Below are 21,377 nucleotides of genomic sequence, written 5' to 3'. Positions count from 1 at the left end.
TTGCAAAGGCTAAACACTGGACCTTTTGCTCACAAACTCTGAGTCTAATATCAGTGACCTAATGGTAGGTGAGCGAGATAGCGTCTGTAAGTCTGATCATTTTCCAATCAACTTTAAGATCAACATTAAGGTAAATAGGAAGAAGCCGGTTAAGCGTATGTGCTATAACTATAAAAACGTGAACTGGGAGTGGCTAAACCATGAACTCCGGCACACAGACTGGAAGGCATTGCTTAATGGCACAGAACCTGAAATTGGGTGGAAAAAATTTAAGAAAAAACTTTTCAATATCACTGACAAATTCATCAAGAAATGCTCAGTTAAGACAGATGGACAATATCCATGGTTTGACTCAGAGTGCTATGATGCATGGCGCAAGAAAATAAGACTGCATAAAGATAGACATAAAAGCGATAGAGCCCAAATAGCGTTCTCCCTCGCCAGGAAAAACTTAAAAAATGTGGTTGCTCAAAATATGCGAGAAACATTAAATGAATCAGATGATAGCGCTCTTGTAACAAAAAAATTCTGGTCATATGTAAAATCAAAAACAGCTAGTCAAAGAATTCCTGAGTTTGTAAGCTACAAAGGCATTGTCCGCAACTGCCCAGAGGACCAGGCCAACTTATTTAATGGCTTTTTCTTCGAGCAGTTCTCTGAAGCATCATTAAACGACATAGATATTGATTATTCAAACGATTGGCGCTTTGATATTGCATTTGACCACCAAAGGGTCCGCAAAATCCTTTCCAATATTGACCCTAACAAAGCTTATGGGCCTGATGGTATTCATGGGAAACTTTTGAAAAACTGTGCTGTTGGGCTTGCATACCCATTATCACTATTATTATATTCATGTTACAACATTGGGACATTACCTACTACCTAGGGAGTGGAAACTGGGACACGTTGTACCCATATATAAAAAAGGTGATAAACATGAGGTTTCAAATTATAGGCCAATATCCCTTACATGCTTAATCACCAAAGTTCTTGAACGCATAATAAAAGATGAGTTACTTGCACTTACTAACGGCATGATCGACGATAAACAACACGGTTTTCGAGCTGAAAGATCATGTGCAACTAATCTTGTAGGTCTATGTGACAGCCTAGCTCTCTCACTGAATGAAAATATGAGAACAGATGTAGTCTACTTTGATTTTGCCAAAGCTTTTGACTCGGTTAACCATGATCTTATATTATTTAAGCTAAAGAGCAAATTTGGTATTGATGGGAGGCTACTGAAATTCATCACTGATCATCTAAGAGACAGGCAACAACAGGTCTTGATAAGTGGTAAGTTTTCTTCTATGAGAAACGCCCAGTCTGGTGTACCACAAGGGTCAATTTTGGGACCTTTGTTGTTCATTATGTTCATTGATGATATATCAGTGGGGATTTCACCAGGCACACAACTGTCACTGTATGCCGATGATACTAAAATTTGGCGTGAGATTGTTTCGGAGTCTGATATCCTGCGACTGCAGAAGGACATTGATTATCTCCATGACTGGTCACTTTCTAATAAAATGAGATTTCATCCCGACAAATGTAAGGTCCTCACCGTCGCAGGAAGGATATCCGAAACAGTTTCCCTTCTTAGTGTCCTACCACTATTTAACTTTGTATACTCCATGGGAAGAATCGCACTTGACTATGTCGATCATGAAAAGGATCTGGGTGTTTTTGTGACCAAGAATCTCGACTGGCAAGACCAGTGCTCTAAAGTCCTTTCAAAGGCCAACCAAAAATTAGGCATGGCAAGGAGAAATTGCTATTTTGTTCAAGATGTAAATCGTCGTAGAGTACTGTATCTCACTTTAATGAGAAGTCAATTTGAGCATTGCTCAGTTATATGGAGACCAGTCACAAAATCCCAGATAAGCAAGCTGGAGTGCCTCCAAAAGCGTGCTATTAAGTGGATTCTTCACGAGGAGTATATGAGTTATCCACCATCCACATACATTCAAAAATGCAGACAGCTTAAGATTATGCCATAGAAGACCGCTTCGACTTTCTTGACCTTATTTTCTTCTTTAAAATTGTGAAGCAACATATACCTGTCACTTTACCCTCATATTTGCAACCATTTCAAGGCCATTGAAGGTTAAGAAATAGCCACATGGACCACTTATGTTTTGTAAGCTCAATCTTACCACGAGCAAGCTCTAACGCTTTTGCTTAGAACTTTTACTTTAGGACCCATTCCAAATGGAATCATATTCCTCTAGCTATACGTGAGATAGAGACTATTTCTGAGTTCAAAAGCAAATTGACCTCCTACATGTGGGATAAAATTCTGCCGGAGGACTTTGATTATGATCTAGATTATTCCCTCGTGACAGAGATGTGAGGCAGTCTACCTAAAGCTAACAGTATGTTCATAAGAGCTTAAATCCCTGTTGTCTGTATTTCTCATTTCTCATTTTAGTGCATATCATCACATCATGGATTTCACTTTATTATATGATTTGATTGCTTTTGATATTTTTGTGTGATTCTATTTGAAATTCTATTTAAAATTCAAGATTTTCGTGGGCCAATACTTGTGCAGGAGGTGCATTTTGCTCTTAACATCTGTGTTTTGGTGACCCTCAGGTCCTTTGATTACATACATTTTGTCCTAGAAAATCTGATTTTATCGGAGTCCTATACTTTTGAGAAAATTTAATGTTGTTTATTCATTGTGTAAATTTGTATGTAATTGATCGATTTGAAAGATTTCAATAAAAAAATTCAGTAAAAAGGTTTGCCAGCTTTCCTCGTTGTTGCCTCTTGATTGGTGTTCCAATAGCACACGTTTTGCATTAGACTTGTAAATGTTTATTGAAAATAAGCTGGGAAGACAAGTTATATTTAAGTTTGTTTCAGTGATGGCAAGCAGTGGACCTTTAAAAAATACTGATTGTCTAAAAGTGTTACTACCGTATGTAAGAAGCCAGTCAGAGCTAGTCTCATGGCTGGAGTTAACTGAAGGGATATTACTTGGAAAAAGGCCTTTGATTGATTTTGGCACTGTTTCAGGGAAGTATTACATCCTGTGCATTAATATAAGTGCGTTCTTCACGATAATTCCATGAATAGTGAGAATTCCATACTCTTTAAAGCTATCCCCCGTGTGTGCAGGCAATTGGCCGTCCTTGTAGAAATAGTTGACGTAACCTGGCATAACCATTCTCACACCTTGTTTCTGTTTTGTGAATAGTGACTCAATGTGTGATTTGGCTGCGAAACCCCAGACGAGGGAGCAGAAATTGAGGTGGGATTGAACAAAGCTGTGATAAATTTGAAGCCGGACTTTTAACGGTAAGTGCCGTTTAATTTTGTACATGATACCCATGTATCTATTCATCCTGGCCCTAACGGCATGTATGTGTTTGCTCCACGTTAATTTATCATCGATTATTACTCCGAGGAAACGTGCCTCAGTCACTTGATCTATCACTACTCCAGCTATGGAAACATTAATGTTAGAAAGGGTTGTCGTTCTATGATTGCTAAATACCATAAAGTGAGTTTTTTGAGATTGAGAGCAAGTCCGTTGCTATCAACCCATTTGATCAGGAGCGAGGTTATTTGATTTAGTTTGAACTGAACCTCTTGCTCGGTGTAACCAGTAACTATGATATTCGCATCGTCTGCGTACAGTATAAACTTAGCTAAATTTGTGATGTTTGGAAGGTCGTTGATATAGATCACAAAGAGTAATGGTCCCAAAATCGACCCCTGGGGTACTCCAAACTGGATTTCTCTGGGCCTCGAGTCTTCTCCACCGACAGTCACGAATTGGTGGCGGCCGCTCAGATAGGACTCGAACCATTTTAGTGCTGAACCTTTAATGCCGTAATGTTCCAGTTTTTTTAGTAGTATAGGATGTTCAATAACGTCAAAAGCTTTAGAGTAGTCAAGAAGAAGCAGCACAGCAATTTGCTTACTGTTGAGAGAGTGTAGAATACTATTTTGAGCATTAAGTAAAGCGTGTTCACATGACATGCCAGGCCTAAAACTGTACTGACTTTCAAAAAGTGATCCATTGAAGTCTAAAAATTCAAGAACTCGACTATGCATAAGTTTTTCGTATATTTTCGAGAAAGAGCTTAGCAAAGAGATTGGTCTGTAATCACAATGCTGGCAAGCATTACCGTCGCCCTTATATTCACAATACTATTTACCCCCTATACTAGTATATCCCCTTTATTGTTTTCCAGGCATTAAGACTCATCGAAAGTAGTTCAGCAGGCATATTTGAGTTCAAAACATTCTAATTCAATGTTAAAGATGACAGGAATAAGAAATAGTTATGTGGAGGTTTTTAAGAAATTTGCGCAAAATACGCGCCAGCATGTTATACGAAATTAGGTAAAAAACCCAAAATCGCCATATTCAGGTGCCTTAAAAACCATGTTAAAATTGAGTTAGAGATATGAAACTTTGCAGGGCGTCTAGACCTTGTCCAAATCGACTGTAAAAAAAATTTCATGTTTCAGGAGTATCGGGAAGTGGGTTTTCTGGAACCCCTGTTTTACAACAGATTGTCGTGAAGTATATATATATATTATATATATATATATGTATGTATAGACGCTTTTGCAGTCAATTATAGCCTACATTTAAGTGTCCGTAGATTCAAAAGTATAAAAGATACAGTCATTTCGAACCACAGGTCTTGAAGATAATCGTTTACACTCCAGTTTCCATTATATTACAAAATAATTTAACGTCATCATCATCACTTGATGACGTCATCAAGTTAAGTGTTTTTAAAACTTGGTTTTTAACAAAATAACAACTTTTCAAATCGATTTTAAACCATTAAGGAGTAATTTTATTCAAAATCTGAGGACATTTTCACCTTAGATAATTGTTCAAGCATTCTGAAAATCTACCGGAAAATTTTCCTACCTTGCTCCTTCATAAAGATATTTGCTATTGAAGTTAGTGCTTTTTTGAAGAATAATTTTATAAAAATACAAAAGTTGTGAATTAGTATTCTCTGGTGTTGGGCCATCCCTTGAGTTGTGGAGCTCGATTGTGCTTTCTAAAGGTCTAAATTGTGTTATAGGCTAGTTTTAAAGTTGAAAATCGAAAAGTTGCACACGTGGGGATGTTATATACTCGTTTTAGCAGTTTTAGTACTAGACATTAAACAGTATTTTACCGTAGTATTTTAGGGCATTTATTAGTGTACGACATTTAGTACAGCAGGGTAGTGCAGAGAGTTTTAGGGAAACAGAAAGTTTATTTTAACATCTCTGTTTTGGTTATCAAAGAGTTCAGTTTAACAACTCTATTTTGGCTATAGGAGGATAGTTAAAGATATTGTTAAGGGCAGAAAATTTTAGGGAAACAGAAAGTTTATTTTAACATCTCTGTTTTGGTTATCAGAGAGTTCAATTTTACATCTCTGTTTTGGCTATAGGAAGGATAGTTTGGGATTTGTTTAGGGATTGCTAAAACGAGTGGGAGATTGTTTATACTATCTAAGGATATTTAAGAGTGGGCCTGTTGGATGGCAGGACACTTTTTGGTTTGAATACAGCAGACGTTTACCGTTAATGTTTATAGTTAAAGAACTATGCTATTCGAATTATTGACATAGTATTTGAGGAACACTGAGATATTGTAATTACAATTCTTAACGGTTTATTCAAATTGAAGTACTTTCCCTTGTCACCTTGCTGAACAAAATATAAAGGAAAAGAGCCTTTTATCAACTGGAGCCTGATTAATCAATTGGTTAATACCCTCGAAGTGATTTGAGCATAGATGACTATTGGCAGTGACAAGGAAGAACAAGCTGCAGCAGCGGCTGAAGCGAAAGAGGAGTTGGAGAAAATCAAAGCTGAACGAGAGAAAATCAGAACCACGCTGGAAGAGCTAAAAGTGCAGGAGAAAAAGATTAAAAAAGAGTTATTCGAAGCGGGCGATTCGGATTTGGAGGATAACGAGAGTGAAAATGATCATGACGGATCAGGGAAAATTTTTAATTCAAAATTATCCCGAGCAGCTAAATTGAAGACGTTTGAAAAAGGAGAAGATTTTTCCATGTTCTGTGAGAGATTTCTCTCATACGTGAGAATAACCAGGATGAAGAGTCCATTACTGTATGAGCACTTGCTCCAAAGTGTGGACGACAAAACCTATTCGGTACTGAGGGCAGTCAAACTGAGTGATAGGGAGAGAAAAGATCCTGAGCTTTTTTGTACGCTCTACAAGCGAGCCATCTATGGCAACGAAGCTACCGCACTTAAGAACGAACTGCTTAACTGTCGTCAGCGGCAAGGAGAAGATATAGGTGAGTACGTTTTTCGATTGAGGGCGAAGTCGAATGTAGCTTACTTGGATGTAACAGTGGCGGAAGACAATTGTCTTTTGGCTCTTTTACGAGGAGTGAGGAGCAAAAATATGATACAGCAGCTCAATGTAGCTAGCTTTGCTTCATTTGAGGAAGCAGTGAAATTGGCAGAGAAAATAGAAGGCGTTGAGAAGATGATGAATGAGAACGATAGAGAAATTCCTGTTTCTTCGATTATGAAACAAACGGCATTTTCTGACAAGCCAACCATTCACTACCCCTCATTTTCGAGGCAAAATAGTCGGGAGGAGCGAGAAGAAACTACTTATCAGAGACCTACGGGGGATGGCAGATCGAGATCTTGGTCCGGTGAGAATCGGGACAAATGGCGAGGAAGGAGCAGAAACTAGAGACCCAGATCAGTACACAATAGAGAACGAGACGGGGGATGGAGTTACAAGAACATAACGTGCTGGAATTGCAACAAGACCGGACATGTACGAGCTAACTGCTGGAGGAGAAGAGGATCCGGTGGAGAATTCAACCGACAGTACAATGGAAATACAGGTGGGACAGGAGAAGAATGTGGCCAGCATTTGTCATACGTTGTATGACCCGCCGCGCACGGAGTGCGCGGCTCCCCCTGTATCGTCAGGACGAAACGACCGTGGGGGTCGCAACCGTGGGGGTCGCAACGTGATACAAGCCAGCATCACGAAGATGAAACCTTATAAAGGGGGAGAACCACTCACCAAGGTTCCTGGAGCGGCTGTGGGATTTCCCAACGGTTGTTCCGGGGAAAGTGAAGGCAACATGAGTGAAGTGAGCCTGGTCACTGATAGTGATTCAGATGATTCAGATGATTATCACATCATCACGAGAAGTCGGAAGAAGAAGAGGGATCAAGGAATTCCTTGTCCCTCATCTAAGATCAGTAAAAGTGGAGGAAAAGCGTCAGCACCAGTGAATCTCACAAGTTCTGGAAATGATGTACCACAAACTGAAGTTGGGAGCGGAGATCCGGCCATTGTGGTGGAAGAGGAGGAACGAGGATTGGATGACACGATAGTAAACTCATCGCTCAACGATGTACCGCGTCAGGAAGAAGATCCACAATTAAATCTAAGTGCAGATACCACCGAATCTTTTCACGATGCACTAGATTCAAGTCAATCTCAAAACATTGACTCTAGTCCGGAAGTAGCGGCTGCAACTGCTGGACCGAGCAGAGAGGGAAATATGCAATTCGGAGAAATAGATAGTAGAGGACTTACTCTTGCTGACATAAGTCGTGAAGAAGACGGCAGAGATCCGAGGAGAAAGTATGGACTCAGACCGAGAAAGAATAAACCGAAGTATGTTTAATCAGAGGAGAAATGTCGGAAATGACTAAATTAAAGTCATATAGACTGGAACGGTAATTTGCGTTATATATTTGATAATTTGTGCACAATGGTATTTTGTTAAAGTATTTACAGTAAAATCACGGTATCAGGGATTTGAAGAGAACAACCTTGTTTGAATCATAACAACACTTTACTTAAAGTAATACTAATCTTGACATCAATTAGAACATGGTTATTTTCAACTTGGTGATGACATTGATTTTGGGCAGCTTTGGTGCCAGTTTTAATAGCAAGAGAGACACATTTTTTTTTCAAGTTTATGTGGGTTTTAAAAAACACTTTGTAGGTAGATTTGATATATATTAGAATTTGTAAAGTTATCCATTGCAATTGCAACGGGAGAACTTCCACAAAATTTTGTGGGGAGGATATGTTATATACTCGTTTTAGCAGTTTTAGTACTAGACATTAAACAGTATTTTACCGTAGTATTTTACAAAATAACAACTTTTCAAATCGATTTTAAACCATTAAGGAGTAATTTTATTCAAAATCTGAGGACATTTTCACCTTAGATAATTGTTCAAGCATTCTGAAAATCTACCGGAAAATTTTCCTACCTTGCTCCTTCATAAAGATATTTGCTATTGAAGTTAGTGCTTTTTTGAAGAATAATTTTATAAAAATACAAAAGTTGTGAATTAGTATTCTCTGGTGTTGGGCCATCCCTTGAGTTGTGGAGCTCGATTGTGCTTTCTAAAGGTCTAAATTGTGTTATAGGCTAGTTTTAAAGTTGAAAATCGAAAAGTTGCACACGTGGGGATGTTATATACTCGTTTTAGCAGTTTTAGTACTAGACATTAAACAGTATTTTACCGTAGTATTTTAGGGCATTTATTAGTGTACGACATTTAGTACAGCAGGGTAGTGCAGAGAGTTTTAGGGAAACAGAAAGTTTATTTTAACATCTCTGTTTTGGTTATCAAAGAGTTCAGTTTAACAACTCTATTTTGGCTATAGGAGGATAGTTAAAGATATTGTTAAGGGCAGAAAATTTTAGGGAAACAGAAAGTTTATTTTAACATCTCTGTTTTGGTTATCAGAGAGTTCAATTTTACATCTCTGTTTTGGCTATAGGAAGGATAGTTTGGGATTTGTTTAGGGATTGCTAAAACGAGTGGGAGATTGTTTATACTATCTAAGGATATTTAAGAGTGGGCCTGTTGGATGGCAGGACACTTTTTGGTTTGAATACAGCAGACGTTTACCGTTAATGTTTATAGTTAAAGAACTATGCTATTCGAATTATTGACATAGTATTTGAGGAACACTGAGATATTGTAATTACAATTCTTAACGGTTTATTCAAATTGAAGTACTTTCCCTTGTCACCTTGCTGAACAAAATATAAAGGAAAAGAGCCTTTTATTAGGGACACGCCCAAATTGATAGAAAATTGCTAAAATTACTGAAAATTGCTGTTTTCACCATTTTTATCAACTTTGGAGTCCCGTTGTGATCCAAGTTCTATATGAAATCTTCTGAAACTTTGCTTGCTTATTAAATTATATATAAAATACTGATATGCAAAAATTTACGGTGATTCAATATTGTATGCGCACGCAAAGTCCGCTCAAAGTTTGCACGTGCGAAAGGTGAGAATTTTGCTCATTCGTGATCACGATTTCGAATAAATTCTGCTTTCCCGCGATATTTAAATGGAATTATATATGAATTTAATGCCAACTTGAATGAGTAAAAAGTGCCATATTCAGTCAGGTAAAATTTCGAAATCGATGAAATTACCTCCTAATTATTAATATAAATATTAATGAAGTTATGAGTTTACATTTCGGCTTTGTAAATTATCCTGACATTTTAATCAAAAAGAGATGATATTTGACCAAAACCCATAATCATGGGTAGAGTGTACCGCTGCCAGTGTCTCTCTTTTCCAAACAAAAGGAAATGATATTAATTTGAATAACCGTCCGCAAATGCAAATTGATACCGAGAATGAAATCGGTCGCTCGCTTTTTCCATTCGATTACGGCTTACGAATTGTAATAAAGCTTATTGATTGGAAAAAGCGAGCGACCGATTTCATTCTCGGTATCAATTTGCATTTGCGGACGGTTATTCAAATTAATATCATTTCCTTTTGTTTGGAAAAGAGAGACACTGGCAGCGGTACACTCTACCCATGATTATGGGTTTTGGTCAAATTAGTTACTTCTGTTTTAGAGCCACCTTTGTGTATCGGGACAACCCGTGCCGATTTTAGAGCATTTGGAACAACTTTTGGATCGGTCCGTCTAAACATCACCAGAGCCACAGGGTGTCTTACTATTAGGAGCTGGATAATTTGGATATTTGCATGCTGATCTTATCTGGGTTATTTTTTAGATATCAGACAGATCCTCTAGTCTTATAACCTTGATCATGATAGTGTTCCGGTATCTACAGATCTCTTGTTGCAACACTACGTGTTTCCACACCTTCCTCACGCAGTGGTTGATGTGATAAAAGAAGAATAAAGGATCCTAATAACCAAACAATCGCAATTTTTGCCAATGTCCACGTTTCGTGACTAAAGAACAGTGGTATTAGACGTGTCGAACTATAGTAGTAGTATGTGTCGAACGTGTACCAATATTACTGGGCGGCGCTCAGCCTGTCATTCCGCAGAATCTCATGATTTCAATTTTAAATCGCAAAGAAAGAAACAGATGGATGTGTGATAATAGAAGAATAAAGGATCCTGATAACCAAACAATTGGTTATCAATTGCAATTTTTATCCATGTCAAGGTTTCGTAGAATAGCAAAACAATGGTAGAGATCGGGAGACTGTTGATGGTTGAGGTGAATGTTTAGGACATATCAAATGTGCAAAATTGTGTAATGTTTGCAATATTTTTTCTCCTGGTGCTCACTTTACCAGGAGTAGCTGGTGAGGATGAGGGAGTTTGTCAGGTACGGTATCTTGATACCCCCATTGCTGCAAAAGACGGAGACTTCATCATTGGAGGAATGTTCCAGATAGGCCAGCTCGAGTACACAGACGATGATGACGGCACTAAAATCCCAGTTCAAAGTTGTTCTTACTCTGGGATTGAGGAATATGGCATCCAGAAGGCCATCGCCCTTAGGATGGTAATAGACAAAGAAAATGAAAGATTTAAAAAGGATTTCAACAAGACCCTGGGATACGAGATGTATGGCACTTGCATGAGTTCAGCTGTCACAGGAAGAATCTCTGCTGCACTTGCTAGCAACAAGAAGGTCATAGGAGTTTCTGGAGTCGACTATAAAGAATACACCAAAAGATCTGCTGCTATCATGTCATCATTCCACATTCCCACATTCGTGTATATGTTCAATGATGATGAGTTGATGACAGGTAGCATGTATCCAAATCTATTTTCCATGATAGACACGGAAGTCAAAGAAGCAGAAATAACTATTCGATTCTTAGAAAAGATGGGTTATCAATATATGGACATTTGGTATCACGAATATTCTAAAGATATGGCCGAGCACATATTCAACAGCTACGTCAAAAAGGTAGGATGTGGACGAATAACTGATGTCACATCCAAAGATCACATTCCAAGGATAAAACAAACCTACAATGAAACTGGCGGGACCCCTTCGCGGGTTCAACTTATTCTTCAAAATTCTGCAGCAACAACCAGAGCAATGCTAAAAGAGATGGTCGGAAATCTAGGATTCCGAGATAAGATTTACATACTTGGATTATCCAACGGACGATACAGTTTCCTAAATCGCTATACAGCAATCCTAAATACCTCTGGACACAACACCCTCATACTTCCACTACCAGATCTCCTCAATGTTAAAATGGACCAAACGTTAAAAGATTTAAACAAAGATTGGAGACAGGTTAAAAAGAGAGACTATATCGACGACCTCTATCAGAAGGTACAAAGTTACAGATGTCCAAAAGATGGAGATGAGCCAAAGATGTGCAAATTGACCAGCTGGATTCCTTACATGGTCGGAGGAGTTAAGTTGGTTTTAGAATCTCTTCATGCCATTCTTACAAATATGGTAGTACCTGTTTTACCAGGCGGAACTCGATGTTTAATGGACTACAAAACAAAGCTGTTCAACCAAATCGTGAATGAGAATCGAACGTTGAATGTTACTCTGGAAGAAAATGTAACAATACCCATCAGGATGTTCAACAAGACAGTCAACACTGGCTACAGGATTGGGGTCTACAAAACTGAGACACAGACTTTCAGGACTCTAGGAAGGGCATTCGTTGACCGAATAGAAGTGATGAACGAAAGTCTTCTGGAAAGCATGTCAGGCTACAACAAAACGTGTTCGTATACCTGCCAGCCAGGCACCCATCGACGTTTTAATCGGAATATCCAATATCTTCCCTGCTGTTGGACCTGTGAAGATTGCAATCTTCACCAATACAGCACCGAAAATGACACAAATGTTTGCAAAGTATGTGATCCCTCCATGTCAGCCAATGAGAATAACACTGCTTGTGTCTTGGCCCCAGAAATCTACATTCAGCCGAATTCACCAACCTTTATCGTGGGAGCTTCAAGCATGCCACTTGGTATGGCAATGGTAATTGTCTTTGGTGTTGTAATCTTTAGAAACGAGGATAGGCCAGTTATCAAAGCTTCTGATCCCGGCTATCTCTATATGGTTCTACTTAGCTTGCTGATCGGGTATCCTACGGCTTTGACTCCTCTTTTTAAAGCCTCGACCACAACTTGCTCAGCGGAGTACTACTCATTTGCAATTTTTGCTACCTTAATATCTACCAACTTGCTTTATAAGTGTGTTAAGGTTTACGATATTTTTGCTGCTGCTCAAAGTTTTTCGGCGCCAAAGTTCGGTCTGCTCCTCAAAAGAACAGGCCAGACCGCCTTCAACTTGCTCACCCTGGCGATAACAGTCATCATTCTTCTCATTGACAGCAACACCGGACGTGGACCCAGCTGGGCATTTGAAAGGTACCAGGAAGAGTCTCACAAATCATGGCACTTAAGGTGTACCAGCATCAATAGCAAGACCCTGGTAATCCCAATCGTTTTGCCTGGTCTATCGTTCCTCGTTACTTTGGTCCTGGCATTCAAGATGAGGAAGTTTCCTCACAACTTCAGAGAGTCCCTCAACATATTTTGTGCCACATTTGTGGTGTTGTTGTGCTCCATCATGTTCCTGGCAGGCTACGGTTTTTCTCCTCCAAAAATCCAAGCTATGCTGCGTGCCATAGTGGTCTCTATCACCTCAACAGCCTTCCTCTTGAGCATCTTCATACCAAAGATTTGCATCCTTATGGACAAGAACATAAACGTCGAAGAGGAAAGAACAAAGATTCGTGATGGAGTAACAAAGTTTTCATCCGGGAATGGTCCTAGTCTGTCAGGCGTTGCAAGGCAAGTCATCAAAAAACATCCTGTATAAGAGAAAAAGAAGGTTCTGTTCTATAAGGCGAACGTGGACATTGAAAGATTGAACTTGAAAAAACACTGTTGTAAGACAATTATTTTATAATTAGGCAATAATGATGTAACTAGGTAAGACTGAGCTAATAGTCGACTGTTAGCTCGGTCTCACCTATTAGCTCGGTCTCATCTAGTTACATCTTCATGACAGTTAGAGTTTATAAATTTTCAAGATCTGGTAGCATAATAAAGGAAATGCAAAATTCACACAGTTCAAAATTCATACAGTTCATACTTTCGCACGGTTTATACTTTTGTATTACAAAGCAATAATGAAGCCCTGGCCGCAAGGAATGATTTTTGACAACGTGATAGATCTACTACAATTAAGACAGAGCAGAGTCTGGTTAAGGTTTGGTGAACACCTCGTAAACGTATTCTTTTGCACTGAAAATTTATTTTGAATTTATCACTCCCAGTGTCACGCGTACGTTTTTGTGAATTCAGCTGGTAACTTACACTTCTTCTTCATATCCTTTTTATATCTTCTTCCTCGTAGGGGGCTGTGGTCAATATCACTAATTGAAAGATCGTGACCACTGTAAGATAGAGCATTGGAGCCCTGTGCTTACCCCGGTAAAATTAATAAGACGAGGAAAAAAACATTTTTAAATTTTGTTTTCTTTGCATTTAGTAAATCGTTTTGTTGCTTGTATGAAGCCGATGATCCTTGGTAGTGAGAACTTGTCCACTATATCTGTCACACTGAGATAGAAGGAGTCAAAGTATCCTCCTCGTTGGTAAGACCATTTCGGGCATTGACCAATAAAGTGGTTCATTGTTTCCTCTTCCATGAGACAGTGTGGACAAATTTTGGGGACCGTCGGCATGAACTCATTAATGTGTTAGTTTTTTTCATAATGTCCAGTGAAGAATTGTGTCGCTGTTCTTGTGCCCTCTTTGCCAAGTTGATTTGGCGAATTTATGTCTCCATACTCGTTAAAAGTGAGTGTTGGGTAACGTTCTCCATCTTTTCCTCATTTTCCGATGATTTATACTCCGCAGCGCTCCCTTCCATAATACTTTTGGTATTGGTAGTTGCACTTGGGCTCAGATCAAGTTATCAGAGCCATTTTTGGCAAGAGAGTCTGCCTTTTCGTTACCATCATAGCCTTTATGAGCTGGTATCCATCATAATAGGACTTGATTGTCCATTGCTAGTTGGTTCAGCTCACTGATTGCTATGCTGTTGCTTTTTGATTTGACTTTGATATTGCTCATTGCCATTATTGTCTCCTGGCTATCATAATTTATGATGATTTTTCTAGTTTTGGTTCCAGATTCCCGCAGTATTTTTGCCGCTGTGCCTAAGGCAAAGGTCTCGGCCTGGAAGACGGTTGAGTTGTTTCCTAGTCTGTTGATCTTCTCCTTCAGAATTGAGTTTGATAGCCTTTAGTAACTGTTCGTTGAGTTTTGTATGGGTGACTAGGTTGCCCTTCTTGTTAACCATCGGCTCATATATCCAGTGGTTGTTGGATTTGAGTCTAAGAGCTCCTTTTGCTGCTTCCTCTTTTATCACCAGGTCGATGGGGACGATTCCGGTGATGATGTCTAGAGCTGCTCCAGGAGTTGATGGTAACCCTCCTGTTATGAGAATATTTCCTAGCCGCTGTACGCTTCTTAGGATTGTTAAGTTATGTTTTTTGGATACACCATTGAGCCAGATTGTCGCAGCGTATGTCAGGGAAGGTCTGACTACAGCTGCATTGCATGAGTATGCCTTTGGCTTTTTTATACTAATTTTTGATGTGTTCATTCCACGTGAGTTTGCTATCGAGTGTTACTCCTGGAAATTTAGTTGAATAACGCATACTTATTTCGGTTCCGTTCACTGTTGGAGGTTCTGAGAATTCCCATTTCCTCCTCCAGGTGAACATTACTGTATGTGTTTTTACTTTTAAATCATATGTTAAAGATATTACATGTTGATTATTGATTATTTCATTTTCATTGTCTTACCCTGATTTAACTATAACGACTCTTTATGCTTTTTAAACAATGTATTCGTTATTTTGTATAAAAAACTTTACGAGTATAATAATACCACATAAATATATGAATAATCGTATTTAAAATGTGATATCGAAATTCTAGAAGCTAGAGTACGGTGGTATATCAAGCATTGATTTACTGGACGGCGCTCAGCTTGTCATTCCGCCGCAACTCTTCATAAAAACTATCAGTCTGGGGTAAGCATTAACAAATCTTTGATCTTAATCGATAAATCAGAATATGTAGTTTTTGCATTATACTTGCAATCGACAGTCGTAATTAAAATTAGGATCGTCAGTTTCTTCCAAGATCAATTTCGTCATATAACTCATCTAATGCTGAATTTAGTTTAAAAAGCAGGTATCGTATCAACGGAAAAACGACCTATTAACGGTTCAAACATCCGTTTACATTAAGCTTCAATCGACAAAACGTCCCAGTATTGAGGCTTTTACTAATTTGCTAGTCCAAAAATTATCATGTGACCTTGATTTTTATGGTTTTGCAGCCAAACAAAACGGTTTTACATAAACCTTAACCCTAACCATAACCCTGAAGCTATCAATAACCCTAACCACAACCCTAACCCTAACCCAAGCCCTAAACAATCAAACATGACAATCGAATTCGTGTTTTACTAGCCTAGCCTGTCTAGGGCCTGTCGTGATATCATGGATCGCTTAGGTTCCACCAGGATCTGGTAGTCCTCATAATTCTGCTGCCTTTATGTATCGTCATCTCGCACAACTCCGAAAAAGGTTATAAGACTAGATCCTCTAGTCTTATAACCTTGATCACGGTAGTGTCCCGATATCTACAGATCTCTTGTTGTTACACTCCGTGTTTCCACATCTTCTTCACTGGTATGATAAAAGAAGGATAAAGGATCCTAATAACCAAACAATCGCAATTTTCTGTCGAACTATAGTACATTTATACTTCTATTGTCCATGTCGTGGTTCCGTAGAATATCAGAACAATTATAGTAGATATCGGGAGACTGTTGAGGTGAATGTTTATGACATATCAATTGTACGAAATTGTGTAATGTTTGCAATATTTGTCCTCCTGGTGCTCACTTTACCAGGAGTAGCTGGTGAGGATGAGGGAGTTTGTCAGGTACGGTATCTTGATACCCCCATTGCTGCAAAAGACGGAGACTTCATCATCGGAGGAATGTTCCAGATAGGCCAGCTCGAGTACACAGACGATGATGACGGCACTAAAATCCCAGTTCAAAGTTGTTCTTACTCTGGGATTGAGGAATATGGCATCCAGAAGGCCATCGCCCTTAGGATGGTAATAGACAAAGAAAATGAAAGATTTAAAAAGGATTTCAACAAGACCCTGGGATACGAGATGTATGACACTTGCATGAGTTCAGCTGTCACAGGAAGAATCTCTGCTGCACTTGCTAGCAACAAGAAGGTCATAGGAGTTTCTGGAGTCGACAATAAAGAATACACCAAAAGATCTGCTGCTATCATGTCATCATTCCACATTCCCACATTCGTGTATATGTTCAATGATGATGAGTTGATGACAGGTAGCATGTATCCAAATCTATTTTCCATGATAGACACGGAAGTCAAAGAAGCAGAAATAACTATTCGATTCTTAGAAAAGATGGGTTATCAATATATGGACATTTGGTATCACGAATATTCTAAAGATATGGCCGAGCACATATTCAACAGCTACGTCAAAAAGGTAGGATGTGGACGAATAACTGATGTCACATCCAAAGATCACATTCCAAGGATAAAACAAACCTACAATGAAACTGGCGGGACCCCTTCGCGGGTTCAACTTATTCTTCAAAATTCTAGATCAACAACCAGAGCAATGCTAAAAGAGATGGTCGGAAATCTAGGATTCCGAGATAAGATCTACATACTCGGATTATCAAACGGACGATACCGTTTCCTAGATGGCTATACAGCAATCCTAAATACCTCTGGACACAACACCCTCATACTTCCACTACCAGATCTCCTCAATGTCAAAATGGACCAAACGTTAAAAGATGTAAACAAAGATTGGAGACAGGTTAAAAAGAGAGACTATATCGACGACCTCTATCAGAAGGTACAAAGTTACAGATGTCCAAAAGATGGAGATGAGCCAAAGATGTGCAAACTGACCAGCTGGATTCCTTACATGGTCGGAGGAGTTAAGTTGGTTTTAGAATCTCTTCATGCCATTCTTACAAATATGGTAGTACCTGTTTTACCTGGTGGAACTCGATGTTTAATGGACTACAAAACAAAGCTGTTCAACCAAATCGTGAATGAGAATCGAACGTTGAATGTTACTCTGGAAGAAAATGTAACAATACCCATCAGGATGTTCAACAAGACAGTCAACACTGGCTACAGGATTGGGGTCTACAAAACTGAGACACAGACTTTCAGGACTCTAGGAAGGGCATTCGTTGACCGAATAGAAGTGATGAACGAAAGTCTTCTGGAAAGCATGTCAGGCTACAACAAAACGTGTTCGTATACCTGCCAGCCAGGCACCCATCGACGTTTTAATCGGAATATCCAATATCTTCCCTGCTGTTGGACATGTGAAGATTGCAATCTTCACCAATACAGCACCGAAAATGACACAAATGTTTGCAAAGTATGTGATCCCTCCATGTCAGCTAATGAGAATAACACTGCTTGTGTCTTGGCCCCAGAAATCTACATTCAGCCGAATTCACCAACCTTTATCGTGGGAGCTTCAAGCATGCCGCTTGGTATGGCAATGGTAATTGTCTTCGGTGTTGTAATCTTTAGAAATGAGGATAGGCCAGTTATCAAAGCTTCTGACCCCGGCTATCTCTATATGGTTCTATTAAGCTTGCTGATCGGGTATCCTACGGCTTTGACTCCTCTTCTTAAAGCCTCGACCACAACTTGCTCAGCGGAGTACTACTCATTTGCAATTTTTGCTACCTTGATATCTACCAACTTGCTTTATAAATGTGTTAAGGTTTACGACATTTTTGCTGCTGCTCAAAGTTTTTCGGCGCCAAAGTTCGGTCTGCTCCTCAAAAGAACAGGCCAGACCGCCTTTAACTTGCTCACCCTGGCGATAACAGTGATCATCCTTCTCATTGACAGCAACACCGGAAGTGGACCCAGCTGGGCCTTTGAAAGGTACCAGAAAGAGCCTCACAAATCCTGGCACCTAAGGTGTACCAGCATCAATAGCAAGACCCTGGTAATCCCAATCGTTTTGCCTGGTCTATCGTTTCTCGTTACTTTGGTCCTGGCATTCAAGATGAGGAAGTTTCCTCACAACTTCAGAGAGTCCCTCAACATATTTTGTGCCACATTTGTGGTGTTGTTGTGCTCCATCATGTTCCTGGCAGGATACGGTTTTTCTCCTCCAAAAATTCAAGCTATCCTGCGTGCCATAGTGGTCTCTATCACCTCAACAGCCTTCCTCTTGAGCATCTTCATACCAAAGATTTGCATCCTTATGGACAAGAACATAAACGTCGAAGAGGAAAGAACAAAGATTCGTGATGGAGTAACAAAGTTTTCATCCGGGAATGGTCCTAGTCTGTCAAGCGTTGCAAGGCAAGTCATCAAAAAACATCCTGTATAAGATAAAAAGAAGGTTCTGTTCTATAAGGCGAACGTGGACATTGAAAGATTGAACTTGAAAAAACACTGTTGTAAGAAAATTGTTTTATAATTAGGCAATGATGATGTAACTAGGTAAGACTGAGCTAATAGTCGACTGTTAGCTCGGTCTCACCTATACAGCTATTAGCTCGGTCTCATTTTGATCTAGTTGAATCTTCATGACAGTTAGAGTTTATACATTTTCAACATCTTGAAGCATAATAAAGCTTTAACTTTTGTTTTTCAAATGCAATAATGAAGCCCCGGCCGTAAGTAGTCATGTTTGACAACGTAATAGATCTACTACAATAAAGACAGAGCGGAGTCTGGTATTGGTAAAGGTTTGGTGAACACCTCATAAACTTATTCTTTTGCACTGAAGATTTATTTTGAATTTATCACTCCCAGTGTCATGTGTCAACCGTACTTTTTTGTGAATTCAGCTGGTAATTTGCTCTTCTTCTTCATATTATATAATAATATATATATCCCTTTCATATCATAGTTATTACATGTTGATTTTTTTTTCTTCATTGTCTTACCCTGATTAATAACTATAACGATTCTTCATGCTTTCTAAACAATGTATTCATTATTTTGTATAAATTTGCCGAGTATAATAATACCACTTTTGAATAATCGGATTTAAAATGTGATATCGAAATTCTAGAAGCTAGAGTACGGTGGTATATCAAGCATTGATTTACTGGGCGGAGCTCAGCTTGTCATTCCGCCGCAGCTTCTTCATAAAAACTATCAGTCTGGGGTAAGCATTAACAAATTTTTGATCTTAATCGATAAATCAGAATAGTTTTTGCATTCTACTTGCAATCAGTCGTAATTAAAATTAGGATCGTCAGTTTCTTCCAAAATCAATTTCGTCATATAACTCATCTAATGCTGAATTTATTTTAAAAAACAGGTATCGTATCAACGGAAAAATGACCTATTAACGGTTCAAACATCCGTTTACATTGAGCTTCAATTAAGAAAACGTCCCAGTATTAAAGGTGACTGAGAACAATTTCTTCCATTTTGTGACGATGTCCGTAGAATTCCTGTAAACATTGAAAGCATGTTTGGGACGATTTAAAAATCCTTCTGATTCGCCTCCAGTTATATTTAAAATGCATTCTTTAATATGATCGGTTAGAGTAGCTCCGATAAATGAGTAAACTTTCTCCGCAGTTTCAAAAGGTTTAAGTGACATTTCATGGTGAGTGTTTCTCAAGTATTTGTCTTTTAACCAAGGTTCACCTTCAACCATTTCTATAGCTTTTAAATGGTTGTTACAGCCTCCGAAGCCATTTTAGCCAGATTCTTCTGTTGTCCTACTGTCCACCGAAGACTCTTGGATCGGTCCGTCTAGAGCCACAGGGTGTCTTAGTCTTACTCTTAGGAGAGCTGGATAATCTGGACAGATCCTTTAGTCTTATAACCTTGATCACGGTAGTGTTCTGGTATCTACCAGAACACTCCTATTGTTGTGACACTCCTATCCGTAATCCGTTCTTCCACATATTTCTCACGCACTTTGTCGAATTGAAGCGATGTAGATGCTCCTCTTCGGTGCCACACCACATGTACTTTTCAGGAAATGGAGTGAGATAGACTGTACAGTTGTGTAACATCTGCTGGAGTAGGGAGAAAAAGTAGGGAGACGAAGTAGGGAGAAGAAGTAGGGATAAAAAGTAGTGAGAAGAAGTAGGGAGAAGAAGAAGGGAGAAGAAGTAGGGAGAAGAAGAAGGAGAAGAAGTTGGGAGAAGAAGTAGGGAGAAGAAGTAGGGAGAAAAGTAGTGAGAAGAAGTAGGGAGAAGAAGTAGGGAGAAGAAGAAGGGAGAAGAAGTAGGGAGAAGAAGTAGGGAGAAGAAGTAGGGAGAAGAAGTAGGGAGAAGAAGTAGGGAGAAGATGTAGGGAGAAGAAGTAGGGAGAAGAAGTAGGGAGAAGAAGTAGGAAGAAGATGTAGGGAGAAGATGTAGGGAGAAGAAGTAGGGGGACGAAGTAGGGAGAAGAAGAACGGCATCATGGAAGATTGCCCCACGTTACAGAGTGCGGTCTTCCACCCACAGGCACAAGTGTTTAGTTGAACCTATGGGGCTTACAAAAGGATAGCATGAAGATGCTGATCTACCTGCCTCTTGGGTGTGGAAATCTTCCAGGAAGTGGATGCATGACAAATTTATGTGAGGATGAAAAGCGGTAAGTGGAATGAGGAGAATTGATATAAATACCCACATTTTTTAATCTTTTGAATCAATCAATTACATACAAATTACACAATGGAATAAGCTACAAATATACCTTGAGAGAAAGTGTGGATTTGCAAGCTAGTTTACTATGCAAAATACTTAAAATGTATGTAATCAAATGACTTGTTGGTCACCAAAACACAGATATCGAGTGCAGATGCAACTCCTGTACAAGCATGGGCATTGGGCCCACTATGATGCTGAATGATAAGTCAGTTACGATTATCCTAGTTTCTAGCTTTTTAGCGCGATGCCCGATGAAGTGATTGATTTCATGGTAATAATAGCGACATGATGTCAACACTACCAATGCACTATGCGGGATCCTGACATTGTAGTAGTTTAATGTATCATTGTATTACTATTAGT

The 21,377-nt window shown here is 39.1% G+C and overlaps 2 protein-coding genes across 2 annotated transcripts; both read left to right on the top strand.

The window, feature by feature from the left end:
* Window positions 1-10,547: 10,547 nt before the first annotated feature.
* LOC134815496 (metabotropic glutamate receptor 4-like) lies at window positions 10,548-13,103 on the top strand. The gene has a single exon (XM_063824033.1). It carries the CDS (start codon window positions 10,548-10,550, stop codon window positions 13,101-13,103), a length of 2,556 nt encoding a protein of 851 aa, XP_063680103.1.
* Window positions 13,104-16,042: 2,939 nt separating this feature from the next.
* On the top strand, window positions 16,043-19,331 carry LOC134815371 (metabotropic glutamate receptor 4-like). Its single transcript, XM_063823902.1, has one exon. The coding sequence runs from the start codon at window positions 16,184-16,186 to the stop codon at window positions 18,737-18,739; it is 2,556 nt and encodes an 851-aa protein (XP_063679972.1). The 5' UTR covers window positions 16,043-16,183; the 3' UTR covers window positions 18,740-19,331.
* Window positions 19,332-21,377: the final 2,046 nt, after the last annotated feature.

Source organism: Bolinopsis microptera, chromosome 5 (assembly GCF_026151205.1).
Source record: "Bolinopsis microptera isolate Bmic1 chromosome 5, MBARI_Bmic_1.0, whole genome shotgun sequence".
NCBI classification, from domain to species: Eukaryota; Metazoa; Ctenophora; class Tentaculata; order Lobata; family Bolinopsidae; genus Bolinopsis; species Bolinopsis microptera.
Note: the sequence above shows the minus strand (reverse complement) of the source record. Positions and strands in the feature narration are given on the sequence as shown.